The 17,593-nt window shown below is 40.9% G+C and overlaps 1 protein-coding gene across 6 annotated transcripts in view; it reads left to right on the top strand.

Annotated features, from left to right (window-relative positions):
- Window positions 1-17,593, top strand: part of LOC137293534 (coiled-coil domain-containing protein 9-like) — a 42,941-nt gene that overhangs the window by 5,700 nt on the left and 19,648 nt on the right. For 4 of the 6 annotated variants that reach the window (XM_067824142.1, XM_067824141.1, XM_067824140.1 and 1 more), the window contains exons 2-6: window positions 8,073-8,172; window positions 9,555-9,671; window positions 9,932-10,045; window positions 14,439-14,534; window positions 16,544-16,861. In XM_067824142.1, coding sequence (XP_067680243.1) covers window positions 8,164-8,172; window positions 9,555-9,671; window positions 9,932-10,045; window positions 14,439-14,534; window positions 16,544-16,861 — 654 coding nt within the window. In that variant the 5' untranslated portion in view covers window positions 8,073-8,163. The remainder of the gene's footprint in view (window positions 1-8,072; window positions 8,173-9,554; window positions 9,672-9,931; window positions 10,046-14,438; window positions 14,535-16,543; window positions 16,862-17,593) is intronic. The other 2 variants (XM_067824143.1, XM_067824147.1) reach the window with 1 other exon arrangement.

The raw sequence follows: 17,593 nt of genomic DNA, 5'->3' as shown, positions 1-17,593 counted from the left end.
AGCCAAACAGAACTTTCATCCGAAAAGAAAACATTATCCCAATCTTGATTTTCATGAGCCCGACACCAGTTTAAACGTTTTTCCTTTTGTGCATCTTTCATCAACGGCGAGGGAATTCCACGTTTTTTCACCCAATTAAGTCTCTGTAATTCCTGCCTAACTGTTTCATTGCATACCTGAGGACTTCCTCTGCTAATCATTTCATTTCTGATGTTCTCAACACTTTTCAATTTGCCCCTAATCACAATCTGCCCAAGTCTTCGGCGATCCACAACACTGAATTTCCTAGGCCGACCTGCCCCTGCTTTGTGCTCTATCCCGGTTCCTGTTTGAATATTCTTCAAAGTTCTGTATACTGTAGACAGAGGAATACCATGTCTACAAGCTAACACTTTAGCATCAGCCTCACCCCTTTCAAAATCATCTAGAATGAGCTTTCTTTTCTCTCTTGCTGTAAATTCTGCCATGTCAACACAGGAAGCCGTCTGCTCAGACAAGGGAGATAACTCTTGACATAATGAGCTGCCTTCTAAGCCTTCAAGAGTTGTCTCCCTTATTTAGTATGCTTAGTGCATAGTGAAAGCCTTTTTTCCAATCTTAGCATCATTAGAAAAAAAACAAAAATTTTCTCAATAATTTCTGGGAACACTGTAATTACGGTTGTAAAGTTGTAAATGATAATCTTTTTCAAGACGTAATGAAATAGTATTCAGTAGTCACTACTATGAAGATTATACAAACTGTTATCAACACCTCACTGCCACTGTTTCAGTGTGTAGATGATGTAGTATTATTGTAGGAAAATTGTTACATTCTGCAATGTCGTAAAACAATGATGCAGTACAAGCCTATACCTATGCAACACTGTCAATGTTCTTGTGAGAACTGGGAATTGGGATGATATTGCTAATCTGTTCCTATGTCACATTCATATTCAGGCCCCATAAGTAACTGAAGGAATTACGGCAAATTTGAAGGAATTGCATCTCAAATGTAAAGAAACGCAGCCCACTTGCAAAACAATTGCAGCAATATCGGATGCTTCTGATGTTCAGACATAAACAACTGGGGCATGACTTATGACACTCTTTTGCAGCAATGATCCAGTGTATGTTGGTGACATTTTGCAAAGCTGTATGAATGTAATGAATAACAGAAGCACAATGAATGTAGATGTTGTAGAAGGGCATTTGCAGACTGATGTACTTGACACTGCTTACAGAGAAAAGAACAAAACACTTGTCATTGTCAGTGACGGATCAGATGGATACTGATTTATTTGTTAGATTAATACAATAATTGTCTCAGCATACTTTAAAGCATTCTTTATATAGGTCATTGATTGTATTTCATGTGAGGTTATATAACCTACAAGTATCATCAGATTTTCCATGCTTGTGTGTTAAAAAGTAGCTTGAGCATCTTCAAAGAGGTTGGTTAAGGTATTTGTCAGCCAAGGAGTCTTTTGATCTGTTTTACAGGCTTAAGATAGAGTACTGCTAGCCGATCCCTGCTGCTTGCCTGTCAGCCAGGTATATAGTGAGGAGTTTGTGATTCATTAGTCTGTCATTACTAAACAAAGAGCAAAGTATTTTTGATGTTTCTGGTAGTGGCAAGCATAACTTTTAGAATTTGATTTCCAAATGGCATGAGTGACTGAGTTATGATTGGGGACATACATAGTGGAAATATCGATTTGTTTTTATACTGGTAATAACTGACGGCAGGGTTTTTTGGGAACAATGCTGAGTGACAGGATTGTGTGCTCCTCATGGAGTTGGGAATGTCATCTGAGAGTTTAGTGACCAGGACCCATATTCTCAAAACGTTTGTAGTCCAAACAATTCTTAACATTGATCATAGCCACTGTGTTGAGGATGGGCATAAGAAGTTCGTAGGGTTACAGATGTTTTGAGAATTGGGTGGTCATCTACCAGCGGATTCATCGGTTCTCTTAAGTCAGGGATTTACAGGATGCAAAGTCTTATATGCATAAAAATTTACAGTGGATGCAACAAGATAAACTAGCGCATCCACAGGGAAAAGGTCCAAATACCTTTTTTTGATATGTTGATGAAGTAACAAGAAGTTATCACAGAGTCTGCTGCTAGTCAGGTTATGATATCGTTCACAGTTTAATTACTGTGATGATTATGATACACAATACAATAACAGTGACTGAATTGCAACAATATTATAACACAGTATTGTTAATAATATTTAAGTATCTGGGACGCCCATAGTCTAGTCTAAGACCCCTGAAAATTAGGGAGTATGTCCCAGAGACCCTCAAATACAGGACTCAAGGAAAATCCTCTTTAAGTGCACAGGATTGTGTGCTGCATGACTTGCATTCGTATATGTAATGACTTGTGTTTGTGAAAAATTTTTTAACAATTACAAATTGCAATTTCCAAAAATAACCTATCTGGCTTAAAATACAGGTATTTCATTCAAAAGCTGATTTGCAGTATCTTAAATCTCTTTTATCATTATTCCATGGTGTTTAATTCAAGTCAAACTATCAAAACTTACTTTTCTATCAGGGAAGATAATTTTTTTAAATAGTCTAGTTTAATTTAATGGAATATTGCATAAAAGAAAACATAAGGCAAGAGAACTGTTATGAAAATAATTTTTTTGAAACATATTTACTGTCCTTAATGACACACCAGCCACAAACATACCAGAGATGACTGATATTCTAGCCAGTATGTGTGGCCATGTTATGTGTTGACAGGCTGCCAAGACCTACCTATCACATAGCTGTCATGCCTGGCCTGGCTTACAACAGTCAGAGATCAGGCAGTAGGTGAGAAGCTCCATGTATCATCTTATAATATATTCACCCCTTACCACCATTACCAGGCACTGATTGCTTAGGGCTGCTGCCAACTTTGTTTCTTTTGTTGGAGTGACATTCTGAAGAAGCCTTCCATATTTTGGAGTCTGTCCAGTTTCAACGTAACTGAACTGATAGTTTATGTCATTGGTGGAATAGTGGTGTTGAGTGTGTTCAACAGGAATAATTTGATATTAGTGTGTGGTTATCACCATGATGAAAGAACAAGGATTACACATGTGACTCACCGGGGAATGTTGCCATATTTGTACATTCAGTACTTCTAGAAAGTATACGGTATGAGTACAGATAAGGGCAAGATAAGTAAGTGTTGGTAAGTGTGGCTTGTTCTCCAGACAGAGCTGCTGGTGACTGTTTGGCCTGGTTGCTTATTGAAAATGTACTACCCTTTTCTCAAACTACATATGAGAGGTAACACCACAGAAGCAGAAATGAAGAGTCACCGTATCTGCTGTGGATACACAATATTCACTTAATCACTAATAAAACATACTATTTCCACTAATTCCCACTCTCCACAGCCCAGTCCTCCTTACCCTCTCCCTTGTTTCATTCACTGGCACTTGTACAGTGGTTGTTTGAATTGATTGACATCATTTACTTTGCCTGTGTCTGTAATATGCACTCCTTTGAGATAAGGAATGCATTTATGTAACACATACTCTATAAAAATGTGTAAAGAAATCTTCCTTTCACAACAATTATGATGATGAAATAAGTAATATCTGGACAATTGTATTTTTGCCAGATCCAAATCTTGATTGAAGCATCAAGTGGGTCATATGAAAATGATGAAGTTATTTAAGGTATAATTAGCTGCAGCTGCAGTGAGCTGCAAGAGGTTTGGAGTCAGTAAGACAGCAGAGCTGCATGTGATCTGATATGTGCATGGAGCAGGAAGGTTCCTTGCAGTGGTGGTGAACATACCGTGTCTCTCCCACAGCAGGCTGCCTACAAGTGCCTGCATCAACCCAGCACTCAACTGTAGGGCAGTGTGTTCCACCATCCACTGTAGGGCAGTGTGTTCCACCATCCACAGAAGGGCAGTGTGTTCCACCATCCACCGTAGGGCAGTGTGTTCCACCATCCACTATAGGGCAGTGTTATCCCATCCACTGTAGGGCAGTGTGTTCCACCATCCACTGTAGGGCAGTGTGTTCCACCATCCACAGTAGGGCAGTGTGTTCCACCATCCACTGTAGGGCAGTGTGTTCCACCATCCACTATAGGGCAGTGTGTTCCACCATCTACTGTAGGGCAGTGTTTTCCACCATCCACTGTTGGGCAGTGTGATCCCATCCTCTGTAGGACAGTGTGTTCCATCATCCACTGTAGGGCAGAGTGATCCCATCCACTGTAGGGCAGTGTGTTCCACCATCCTCTGTAGGGCAGTGTGTTCCACCATCCACTGTAGGGCAGTGTGTTCCACCATTCACTATAAGGCAGTGTGTTCCACCATCCACAGTGGGACAATGTGATCCCATCCTGTGTAGGATAGTGTGTTCCACCATCCACTGTAGGGCAGTGTTTTCCACCTGTCCCATGATGTTTTGTTAGACAGTTCTGAATCTCCGGTAAATGCTCTCCTTTTTGTCACTGTTGTTTGTGAGCTGTATGGTTCCATTGGCCTGGCTTATCAATCCTGATTGAGATCTTACTTGGATGAAATGGTCTCATATGTGGAGGCACAAGTGGACTTCAGAATGTGAGCTTAACCAATGTTGAGCAACCTGTGTGCTGCAACTGTTGCCAAGCAACCCACATTGCTCACAAATGTAGCAACTGTTACTGAGCCACCCATGGGACTATGCATCTGACTGCACAGCCTCTACTATCGTCAGGTCATGATTGAAGGCAACTATTGCCAACCAGACCATCAGCTGTGAAACAGTTAACCCTTTCTCTTATTATTTGTAATTTGGGATGAATCGCAAGATGCCAGATTATAGATTGTAAATTGTAGTGCCAGAAGTACCAAGATGCTACCAAACACAACCTTACCTTAATGCTGTTTTCCTTATAGGAGAAAGGTTACACTTAACGAGGAGCATACCATCCCCATGTAGATCAGGATAAGAACTGGCCTTCAGCAACCTAATGGGATTTAGTGCTCAACATTGTATCCCAGTTCTGTCAATCAGTGTTCATGATGTCAGTCACTTGATTGTCCACACTGGTTTATTTGTTGCCTACCAAAATATGGCTGAACTAGCGCTGATTGTGGCATTAAACACTAATTGACCACAGATATTGCCTATAAAGATGTGAAACCTTGATGAGTGAAAGTGAATGCAGTTCTACAGGTATAGCTCATGGTTTGCCTGGTTGACACAACAGGTAGATCCTGTAGAGGACCAGTCTGATATCATAGTACATCTGGCAGGTTGTGACGGCACCCAGATCTTTAGATCCTAGATGTATGTAAGGTTTGACAGAGTATTTCTTTTGGTTCATTAAGGTAAGAATAAAAGAAGTGATTTGCAAACTGTATGAATCCATGTTGTTGATCCAAATAATTAAATGGGAGGCAAATTGAGACAAATAATCAGGAAGGAGGCAACTGTTTTAAATGTCATGATCACTTAACACGTAAGCATTGGTTTCCTGAGAACATGTAGACAGATGAAATTATGTGACTTAGGAATAAATCATTTACACATGTCATTTCTGAAACTGCAGCAGGTGAGAAAACAACAACAGTGAGCAAGGCTTCAAGCCCTGCAGGTATGTTTGTTTATTCCTTCTCAGCTTGCAAGAGTCCAAGATGTTTGAAGCGATACTGAATATGTTTTAATTCCCTAGACAGTAAATGGTATTTTTCTGACAAGCTGTTCACTTTGATGGGCTGGTCATAATTGATTACATTCATTGGGAAATAATTGCAGTAACATGCAGAGATGCCAACCACTCCGATTTAGGAGGAGTAACTTCAATTTTCAGTTATAAAATCCACGCTATGATTTCTCTATAAAAAACATAATTATGCTTATAAATTTAGAACGTTTGAAAGAATTTTATTCAATAGCCTTTGAAATATGTTTATTTGACTAACGTATTATCTGGTTAAGTATGTCCAGAAATTGCATGTTTCAGGCTAAATCTAATGATTTTCATAAGGGAGGCATGCCCAGACCCCCACTGTCAAAAGGAGCCAAGCCCCATCTTGCGCTCACCCATAACTTGCACCTTCAGGGCTCAGGAATTGCTTTTAGCAAGGCATGACTCTGCTTTCTTTCAATTCAGGGTTGGCATCCCTGAATGCTTCAATAACAAGGAAAACAATGTAAATGTAATTATAATGGAAACGCACAGCCTCCTATATGGAAGCAGACGGCCCAACACTACATAATATAACTACCAGAAATTCCACCAAGGTTGAACCACTGACCCATGGACACCTTGACTGAAACAGATGAAATATAATTAGGGCTGGAGATTTTAAAATTATGTAAACAATAATGATGACATGCCTATAGACTAACAACTGGTCTCTGAAATGATCATCTCTTACTGAAAAAAACTTTCTTAGTGAAAAAAATTAATATAATGAAATGAAGCCCTGAGACTTTCTTCATTTTCAGAAAATCTAGACTTGCCACATTTTCTAGACTTGCGTGGGCTTTCTTGGATACATTTACTTCAGGATCTGTACTAAAGACAAACTTGCCTAGCATGAAGATTTTTAGCTGTGATGTGAACAGTGGTGGCGGCAAGGCTTGATGTGAAGGTTTGTCTAGCTCTGACCCGAATGTGCCTGATTATCCCATGACGAACAGCTGATGGCCCAGACAGGCCTGTAAAGCATTGTACATCAAATGTCCCCACTGAATGCTTCTAGGAGACAGGTTCTTCCAGATGTGAACAAACTTCTGTCAGAGTGAAAACTACTTAAACATTAGGGCTCATTAATTATGGTAATTGCTCAGAAATCTAAGTTGGTGTCGAAACCCATCAACATGTTCTTGTGTTGTGGCCATGTGAGTATGTCCCACTGCCCACTGAAATATAAGAGTCTATTACATTGTGAAACTCTGCATTTCTTAGCAAGTAGGACAGCTTGCATTCACTTACAGTATCACATTGATAAACTGTACTAAGTGCCTAAATTGATCCATCCACATTATATTATTCTTAAGTATTTGATTGTAAAGACTGTTCCAAAGTTTTAAAGTCTAGGCTAACCTGTGCTGGGTTAAGTTGCTCTGATTTAGGCAATATCTGCATCGACTGTCCTGGAAGCTGATGCTGATATGAACAGCCATCAGTTGGTTGAATGATTTTTCAGTTGTCACAGTTATGATATGCTTGTCCCTGTCTAAGGTTGTGTTCCCTCATGACTTCTAACTGGTATGTATCTGAATGTATAAAGCTCTAGTGAATGTAATCTGACCAAGCCATGTGTCTCCCAACTAGTAGTGAGGAACCCTCCCCCCAGGCTGAACAGTTCTGAAATGAAGCTGGCCCTGTTGGCAAGAGGCCAACTATCAGTGAGTGGTATTTTGGCTGTCAATGGCTTCCCAGTGAGAGACCATCAGTGTGTCAGTTGTAGTGAGAATCCCAAGCTTCCTCTCACCAGTGTGTAGTCCAGAGTGCAGCAGCAGCAGACAGGCTGCCACGAGCAGCCTGGCTCACCTCTCAGCCAGGTCATCACAGTACATGGAAGAGGGGGAGAAGGTGGGGGAACCTTCTCACCCTGGACATTCCAGATGTTCCCAGTCAGCTACAGCACCATGTGCCTCACCATAGTCTAGGCAGGGGGACCTGATCACAGTTCATAAGTCATCGTAGTGCTCATGTCTGTTTCATCGTTGATATTTTATGACCTTTGTGCTCTTTTAGTTTTGTATGTGTGTAAGAGTATAATGGGAGAGAGAGAGAGAAGTTTTTATAAGCATTGCTTTGAGCATCATTCCAGCAGTCTCACTGCCAGCTACACCAGCATTGGGTTTCAGACATTGTACCTGTGTGGGGAATTAAATCCAGGTTTGCAGCATGTGCAGCACAGTGAACAACATTAGACTGCCACTGTGTTTAGGTACACATTTCTTATACTGTATTATCATCAGCATGATGGTAGGCACAAAAGCAGGTCAGAATCAATATACCTGGTAATCCTTCTTCTGAAAGTCAACACACACCTATGTGATTGTGTTGAGTTTCTGATGGCTATGATATGTTGTATTTGTATGATGTCATGTTTTGCTTGCAGGTAAACCAGGGGCAGATAACTCCACCATGCACTGATCAACTAGGCCATCTGCTTTTCACGTTTTCACCTGCTGTTTGGGTCCTCAAACAAAATGGCGGATGTGAGTCTCTGTGTATCTGTGTGTCACTACACGAACGCTTATTCCTTGATTATCTATAGTTATGATAGCAAGAAATAAACCTGTTTAAATTGAAAAGGAGCCCCAATGGGTTGAGAGAAGAACCTCAGGAAATCTATACTTGCTTCATTTATTGTTTTAACACTGCATAGGTGCCTGGGCAGTAGGGAAATTAATGTGTTTCAGGAACTGTGAGACACTCTATATACATCCTGTGTATCATGTGTGGTTATCATTGCATCTTTATTGTTAATGGGTTGGACGAAACTGATAATTGCACAATCTTGTAGTCAGCAATTGTAACAATTCATCCCTAAACAATTTTGATAAAATATTCAGAAACCTCCAATACATGATAACAAAATGCCATAGACAGACTAGATACTTGGTGACTGTCTAGAAACAGACAAAGGTGCATTTAAAACCAGTTAAACACAGAGGTAATTGTATTTGTGATGTTTTGTTGTAAGTAACATATACTGGCACTGCAGTGTCAGGCAATAGAGAGGGACATTACTGATTTGCGCAAGTTATATGATGGATGGGTTGGCTGACGAAGAAACTCATGATTTGATTACCAAATATGCAAACACAGAGTACATTTCTTGCAGTCATTATGTAGTAAAGAGGTAAAGCAACCACTGCTAGATGCATGTTTCAGTTAGTGTGACTGTTTGGAGACAAAAGTAGATAATAGTGGGTATAGTGTATTTTTACATCATCCATCACAGAGAATAGCAGTAGTCGCAAAGGACATAAAGCTGTGTATCATTTGATGGATCATGTAGCAGACGAATGGAAAATGCAAAGGAGTGACTGAGTGAGTTGAGTTTTACGCCTCACTTAGCAATATTCCAGCTATATGATGGCAGTCTGTAAATAATCTAGTACGGACCAGACAATCCAGTGATCAACAGCATGACCATCAGTCTGCGCTAATGGGAACTGATGACATGTGTTAGCCAAGTCAGCGGGCCTGACCACCCGATCCCGTTAGTCGCCTCTTTTTTTTTTAACGACAATCATAGTCGCCTTTCATGGCAAGCATGGGTTGCTGAAGGCCTATTCTACCCTGGACCTTCACAGGTCAATACAAAGGATGAGTACAAAAATATTTATACAGTCATGCATTATAAGTTAGGTTCAACAAATGTGTCTGTTTGGGTGTTTTTAAGTGTGTGTGTGTTTTTACTGGCTGGCTGCTCGCAGATCATGTAGCCATCATATTGTCTACCAATTACTGACTTTGATTGACATTTCATACATCATGCTTTACTTTGACAACATGAAAGTCTATGATTACACTGATGAATGTTTCCCATATTCAGCCATTCACACTGCTCTGACTGATTTGTTGATTGCAGAACATGAACAAGGAGTTGTTCCTTGACATCCTCACTAAGGAGGAAAAAGAGGCTCTTCTCACAAAGAAAATGGAGGAAATTCGCAAAAAGAATGATGCTCTCCGCAAAAGACATGAGGTTTGTCCTTGATGTAACAAGAACAACACTAGTGAATAACAAAAATAAGTGATGGTTGTTATCTGTTTAACATGAACAACACTAATAACAAAGATGAGTGATGTTGTTATTTGCTCAGTATGAACAACACTAGTGAATAACAGATGGGTGATGCTTGTTATCTGTTACTAGGTGATGGTGAGTTTTCATATAATTATCAGGAGTGAATGTCTTATTTTGCAAAAGTCACTCTTTGTAAAATATCTGGGTTTTTTTTACAGGAAATAGAAGCGGACAAAAGAGTTGCCGCCAAAAATAATCCCAATAAAGATGTCAACTCATATACCAGGGAAGCTTCAAGCTCTGGGTCATCGTCCCCACAGAAGGAATCTAAGGTAGGAAATACAGCATAGGGATACATTTCTGCATGCTTGTGGTGTTCTACAGCAGGTAGTAAGTTAATATTGACAATACAAAAGGTGTTCCCCACTCACCCGAGAGTGTGACAGTACATGTTGAGTGTAACCTCCATAGGCTGTCGTGATGGAGGTTCCTCATTTCAACCTAATCCACGATCTGCACAGATCTAATCAGGCCATTCACATAGAAGGCTTTCAAGTGGGAACAGTCTAGTCTGAGCTTTGGAGATGTAGTCCTTTTAAAACTGTTGGTTTCCAAGAAAAAAACATCTCTTTACATATTAATGGAAAACGCTTTGTGTTCCTTGTTCTATTGTTGGATGAAACATTAGTTGTACAACTGAATTTGCATTTGTTTAGTCTCAAGCTATTAGTGCTGAACCAAAGAATCATCTATGGTTACAAAACAGTTACCATGGTTATTCAAAACAACTTAAATGTACATCAAGCAAATACATCTCACACGAAATCACCTAGATGGATTACAGAAGTCCTGTAACCAATTATCAAGTTGTCCATACCTCCCTGTTTCAATATCTAATTCAGAGCAATGAGTGATTCAGTCACCTTTCAACCATCTTAACATATGGATTTTTTGTAAGACAAACACAATTTATTCTCTATTTCTCTTACAAACCCATGAAATCTTTGTGATATACTTCTTATGTTTTCTGAAAGAAAGTGGTAACCTTTTTTCATCAAGATTCAAGAAGGCGGTAAGTTGCTTAGGGATTGTGTGAACAGTACACAAAGTCAAGTTTAGTTTGCAGGCCACCATCTGCTGATGAATTCAAGCATATGAGCCAGGATAAGGATAAGATGCATTTTTTAGGAGTACAATATGGTTGTATACTCATCCTCATTCATATGTGAAGGTACCCATCATCCCTGCTCTCCACTACATTTAGGCATGGAGAAAGTGACAAATTAATGGCTGGTCACATTGGGTGCAGATGTGCATCCACAGAGGAGGGATGTATCATGTGACATGTTTCTTGACTGTTGTTGGGGAACAGTATAGAGTGTTTCCCTTCATCTCTGGTCAAAAGAGAGAGAGTCCAATGATATAAGTCAGATTAATTGTGAAATAATATTTTTTCTTCAAACTATACATAATTATATTTTCCATTTCCTGACTCATGATTTATTATGCTTGTCTTCTTCTTCAATCCAAACATAGTTGAACTCTTGAATCCCTTGAAGTTCCCCTCATTGAAGAGGACGTAAAATCAACACTCATCCACACGTAGCCTCCCTTTATCCTGTGCTTTGGCCTGCAAATCAGTCACATACACAGCCATGCTTGTCACTCTCTGCTTCATTGCCCTAGACGATGGATGTGTGGGCACCTGGGCTCTGATATGGCGCCATATCCTTTCAGTTTTTGACCTTATATCATCTAAATTTCAGCTGTATCCAGTTTTTGGTGTGTATGTTTACATGATGTAGCAGAATTATCACCAAATTGTACATATTTTATACGTAGTTTGTCTTGTATTTCATCCTTGTATGTTTGCTAACATTTGATGAAAACTTGCTTGGGTTGTAATTCACATTTGTTAGTCATCTCAGCAATTAGAAGTCTGGAGGATGCCAGGAACGCAGGTTCCATGAATGCAGCAAGTTTTCCATATGCAGGTTCCACAAAGCAAGTGCAGTCATCAATGGAGGTTCCACAAACTAAAGCTTCAGGAATGTCTAAACAGCACTTCAGTGTTCTCGAAATGCTACCATTATATGATGTCAGGCTTCAGCCCACATTGTAGAAGTTTGTCCCAGACGTGTTAATGAAGTATGTTACAACGTAGATGTTGGCTATGTTGGATCAGTGTGGCTGAGAGAAAATTCGCACATCTGAAACTAACGATGTAAGATATCATCCGAGAAAGCACTGAAGTTGGATCCTCATCACACAGGCTGTTGCAAATGCCATGTTCGTACTTGGCAGACAGATTACATGAAGTTATCCTACATAAGGAAGATGGTGTCAACTTTGCAAGATTGCAGCTACATACAGATCCTTTTCATTTACATTGTCCTGTACAGTGTACAGAGATCAACAGGACAGTTTGGCAGTCGTCACCAGCCTAAGATCATGGATTGTGGGTGATTAGAAGTGGAAGACTGATGCATCATCACTGCACATTGCTGAGATTCCGATAACAACATCTTAATTATAGATAAAGCATGTGCATATTCTACCCCATGGCAGCACTTCTGCAGCAACGAGTATTCTGCAAACAGAATGACATCATATTACCAGAAGAATGATGAGCTACGATTCAAGCCACGATACCACAAGCAATACTCTCTCCCTTGACACTTCGCATTTGGCAGTGGTTACTTGGTCTACTGACATCAGCTCAAGACATGACTTGCACAGGGAGGTTACAGTTAGGCCCGTTACAGAGATTTGTCAAAAATCACCTGAACAATACCAACCTGTTTGTTCTACCAGATCGTTCCAAGCCATATCTGCTTTGGTGGATTCACACAGACTCACTCAGCGGAGGAGTGAGTGAGTTTAGTTTTACGCCACACTCAGCAATATTACAGCTATATGGCGGCGGTCTGTAAATAATCAAGTCTGGACCAGGCAATCCAGTGATCAACAACATGAGCATCGATCTGCGCAATTGGGAACCGATGACATGCGTCAACCAAGTCAGCGAGTCTGACCACCCGATCCTGTTAGTCGCCTCTTACGACAAGCTGATTCGCCTTTTATGGCAAGCATGGGTTGCTGAAGGCCTATTCTACCCCAAGACCTTCACGGGTCCTCAGCAGAGGAACCTACCTAACAGAGCCAGAGTGCAATGTTCATCTATATGTGGATGCATCTCTCCAAGGATGGGGCGCTCACCTTGACAATGAAGTAGTTTTGGGGAGGGGGTCGAGACAAGATCAAGCTCTATACATCAATCTCTTGGAGATGAAAGCAGTGATCAACGCAGTACAACTTTAGTAAAGCCTTTTCAAGAACACCAAGCTCAGAGTTCACACAGACAACTCCACAGTAGCATTTTACATAAAAAAACAGAGGTCAACTAGGTCATCAAGTTTGTTAAAGGTCACGTTTCACCTGTACAATATCGTTGACAAGCTGAACATCTTTGTGAAGGCTTGCCACATTCCAGGAGCAAAGAATGTCACAGCAGACATACTATCATGACCACTATGGCAGTCTCCAACAGAATGGATGATACATCCAAAGGCTGTTGAGCTCATAATACAGACATTAGGATCCCTGATAAGAGACTTGATTGCAACCAAGTGCAACAAACGGTTACAGACATTTGTTTCTCCAATACTGGATCTACAAGTCTCGGCAACACGCTCTCAGTATACCATGGGAGCATCAAATGATGAAGTTGCTATAAGATAACTAGGAGGAGACTAGTATATCTAAAACAACACTGAGATGTCACTAGACACTTTCATCAACAAGTTTGGTACCCCCAAGATACAGAACGAAAGTTGAAAGTTGCAAGTCTACAGTGCCGTTTTTCAAGTTCCCATAAGGGGGCTACAGCACGTAAAATACAGACAACCAGAGAATCCAGGAAATACAAGAAATGACTCACCCCCAATTCCGTCAGATCTGTCAAGCATACTAGGCATGAGTCAAGATAAGAAAAATATGTAATTTTCTTATTAAAATTGATATATTATACTTGCCCTTACTCATGAGGTCAGCCCTCACATCCTCCTCTCTCATGATACTGTGGATTTCACTGTAAATCTGGGTGTTGGGCTGTTTGATTTGGAGAGAGTGACAAGCATGGCTGTTCTGTGACCGATTTGCGCCAATGCATGGGCTAAAGGAAGGCTATTTGTGGGTGAGTGTTGATGTACAACGCCTTCAATGAAGGGAAGTAGGATAAGTCAGGATAAGTGTAAAATTTCAATTGTAATCAGAAAAATCACATTTCTGTTCCAAAGTGTGTGCAAGGCTAAATGCTAAGTATCCCTGTTTTTTAACATTTAATACAGTAATTATGTTATATGTCTATACCATCATTTTGATTTGAATTGCTGCTTGGTTTGTTGTTTAACACCACACTCAGCAATATTCCAGCTATATGATGGTCTCTAAATATTCAAGTCCGGACTAGACAATCCAGTGGTCAACATCATGAGCATCGATCTATGCATTTTGACATCATTGCCATTATTTTCACCTCACCACAGAAAAGTCTTTTTGTCACTGTAAAATATAGAATGTTGAGATAAACCCACTTTCTGTTCAGTTTGAAGGTCATGTCAAATTGCTACTTACTTTTCACGTTGCACACTGCAGTATCCTCCTACAGTCATGATGTTTCTCTCATGTGATGTCGTCAATTTCATGTTTTGCTTTGGATTACAGTCTCTACCTGGGGAAGACAGACGTGGACCCCGCCCAAAGTCAGGAGGGAGGGGCAAGACCCAGGTAGGCGGGAAGAGCAAGGAAAAGAAGCCACAGGTAGGGTGATATTGCTGAATAACAGGAAAAGTTTATCTTTGCATTGTGCTGCTTGTTATCTGCTTTACATATACTAGCTGCCAAAGTAGTTCATTTTTTTCTCAGACTGAACATCAACTGGAGTCAGCATGGGTGTCTGCATATGTAATCAACAGGGGTGGTCCTCATAGGTGGTCCTTGTGGGTGGTGCACACAGGTAGTGAACAGATAAAGTCAACAGGGAGGGTGCGCAGGGGTAGTCAACAGGGGTTCCACATGGATGGTGCATAGGGAGTAGTGAACAGGGGATTCACATGGGTGATGCACAGGGGATAGTCAGCAGAGGGTCCACATGGGTGGTGCAAAAGGGGTAGTCAAGAGAGGGTCCACTTGGGTGGTGCACAAGGGGTAGTCAACAAAAGGTCTACATGGGCGGTGCACAGGGGATAGTGAACAGGGATCCACATGGGTAGACAACAGATGTGGTCAACAGATGGTGCTTGCAGGGGTTATGTAGAACATAGTAGTCAAAAGGAAGAGGCCACATGGGTGGTGCACAGATGTATTCAACAGTTGTAGTCAGCATTCAGGGGTGGCCCACAAGGGGTAGTCAGCTTGGGTGGCCCACAATGATGGTGAGCAAAGGATTGTCGAGGCTGGGGTGACCCGTGAGGGGTAGTCAGTTGGGGTGACCCATAAGGGGTAGTCAGTTGGGGTGGCCCACAAGGATGGTGAGCAAGGGGTAGTCAGCTGGGGTGGCCCACAAGGATGGTGAGCTAGGTGTAGTCTTCAGGGTTGATCAATGGTTTTGTCTTAAGGGGAGGTATTTCCTGAGCAGTGATGATACATGCTCCACAAGATCCTCAGATGTTTGAGACCTGAACAGTGATTTGCATGAATAGGAATGATGGATTTCTGCTTGATTCATGAAACATAGATCAAAAGACAAAATTCAGAGTTTATTGCCACAATGATGATGACATAGTCCTTGCTTCATGTTGTTTGTCTATAGTGGTTGTAGGAGATGTGCTGACTTGCAGACTACATGTGTCAAGTAGCTGTAGGACTCTATATATGTACATTAGTTGTGGGACATATACTTGTGCCCACACTAAACATGATAAGCCAGTTGTTAGTGTTTTATATATATGTAAGCATATGTGTTCAGTGTCACTAATCAAGATAAGTTTCTAAGCTGTACTACATCGGTGATGGGATTTGATGAATGCATTATGCATGTATTTAATCTGCGAGTTCTGAGGAGAGTGTCCCATGTGGACCTAGTTTTTCCACATTAGGATGTTTGGAGACAGGGAAGGTTTGTAGACTGTCCAAGCCAGGGCTAGTCATGCTGATGACATACAGCTATCTATGATAACAGTTTATCATCAGATCATTGATCACTTTAACCTGTGCACATATGCTCTGTTTGTTACTTTATTTTCATGTCAGTATGTTTACATACTGCGCTAATTCCTAGCATGAGTAATACAGTATAAGGCAAAGATAAGGCAAAGTATTATATTACCAGTAAATTGAGTAGGTGGTAAAAACATCATCCACCCTTCTCTACGTCATTCAGACTCATTTGCTTCTATCACATATCCACTTAATCTTCTATAGCAGCACCATATCTGCCATTGTATATCAAATCTCTTTTGTCTCATAATCCCCAGTTTATTGTAATATATATATGCTAAAATTCACTCTGACTTAATGTACCTATATTACTAGTATATATATATGTCTGTTAGTAGGCATTCACTTGACAAAAGGGCAAGGAAAAGCCCAGAAACATTGTGCACACAGCAGAGACGAAGCCGACATCTGTAATATTTTGCCTTATGCTTGAATACCAACTCCTATATGTGTCTCAAGAATCTCATCAGTAATAGATATCTGACAAGTGTCATTGTTACATGTTTCATTGACTGTACTGTCACCATTCTCAACAAACCTGTGTACTCAGGTGTCTGTCCCTGCATGCTGCCCCTCTACTAACTGGCATGTCACTTTCATCCCATTCATAGCAAGGAGTATTTCGAGTCATACGATGGGAACCCCACTCTGGTGAAGTTGACATCACTGAGGACGATGCTAATGATGGTGGTGATGAAGGGGATGGGATGACCAGACGCCTTCCTTCCAAGTTCCCATCAGGTCCACCTGAAGCCAAGCAGATAGATGGTATGGAGGAGGGGAAGCATGACATGAGGACAAATCCTGCCAAGAGGAACAGACGACCACATATGACCTCAAAGAACCATGAAGAGATGGCCCAGAGGAGAGATCGTCACATACCATCAGTTTGGCCCCAGAGAGGATCGAGCAAGCTGGGACCAGAAGATGTGAGTCCACTGGTCCAGTGCAGGACAGCAGGCAGTATGGAAGTGTTAGCGTCCCTGCATCATGACATGTAGTCCTTTTAGTGCTTCCTGTCCCGTTCTGGTGACTGCAGTGACACACTATAATTGGGTAACGTTCACCAGATCACTTTGCTCCATACTGTACACGTGGAGGTATACAACCTTAGTTTTCTGTCACTATACACTCCTCTATGCATACTGCTCCAGTAGTTTCATTATCATGACAGAGTGATACGACATCATACTTCCCTTTTTTTTAATCACCTTGGGATGGGTACAATTTGGTATTTACACACAATCTATTAACCTTTCCCAGTGTATTGGCTGTGCTTCGTCATGTGTCCTGATTGCTGTATGTTCTTGTCTGGATGCTGCATAGTGTGTGAGTTGCCAGCATGCTGTTAGCGTGACCACTGTCTACGCTCAGTGTGTGGACTGTGGAGACTTGCTTGGATCTGCAAGAGGGAGCTTGACTGGAATGTCACATACAATTATTGCCCTCATTGGGCTGTTTGTGTCTTCATTCAAGAGAATTGGTTACATGCCGTATCTTCTACTTGCTTAACATTTGATTTGTACCTTGAAGGGTTTTTTTTTATGTCTTATTTTGGATTGATGAAAATTGAAATAATTGTTTACATAACTGGCATTTGTCCATGTTTTCATGAACCAAAACCTAAAGATAGGTGTCAGGAAACACCACAGCTTTGTCAT

This window comes from Haliotis asinina, chromosome 8 (assembly GCF_037392515.1).
Source record: "Haliotis asinina isolate JCU_RB_2024 chromosome 8, JCU_Hal_asi_v2, whole genome shotgun sequence".
In the NCBI taxonomy this organism is placed as follows: Eukaryota; Metazoa; Mollusca; class Gastropoda; order Lepetellida; family Haliotidae; genus Haliotis; species Haliotis asinina.
This window is presented reverse-complemented; position numbering and strand designations above follow the sequence as displayed.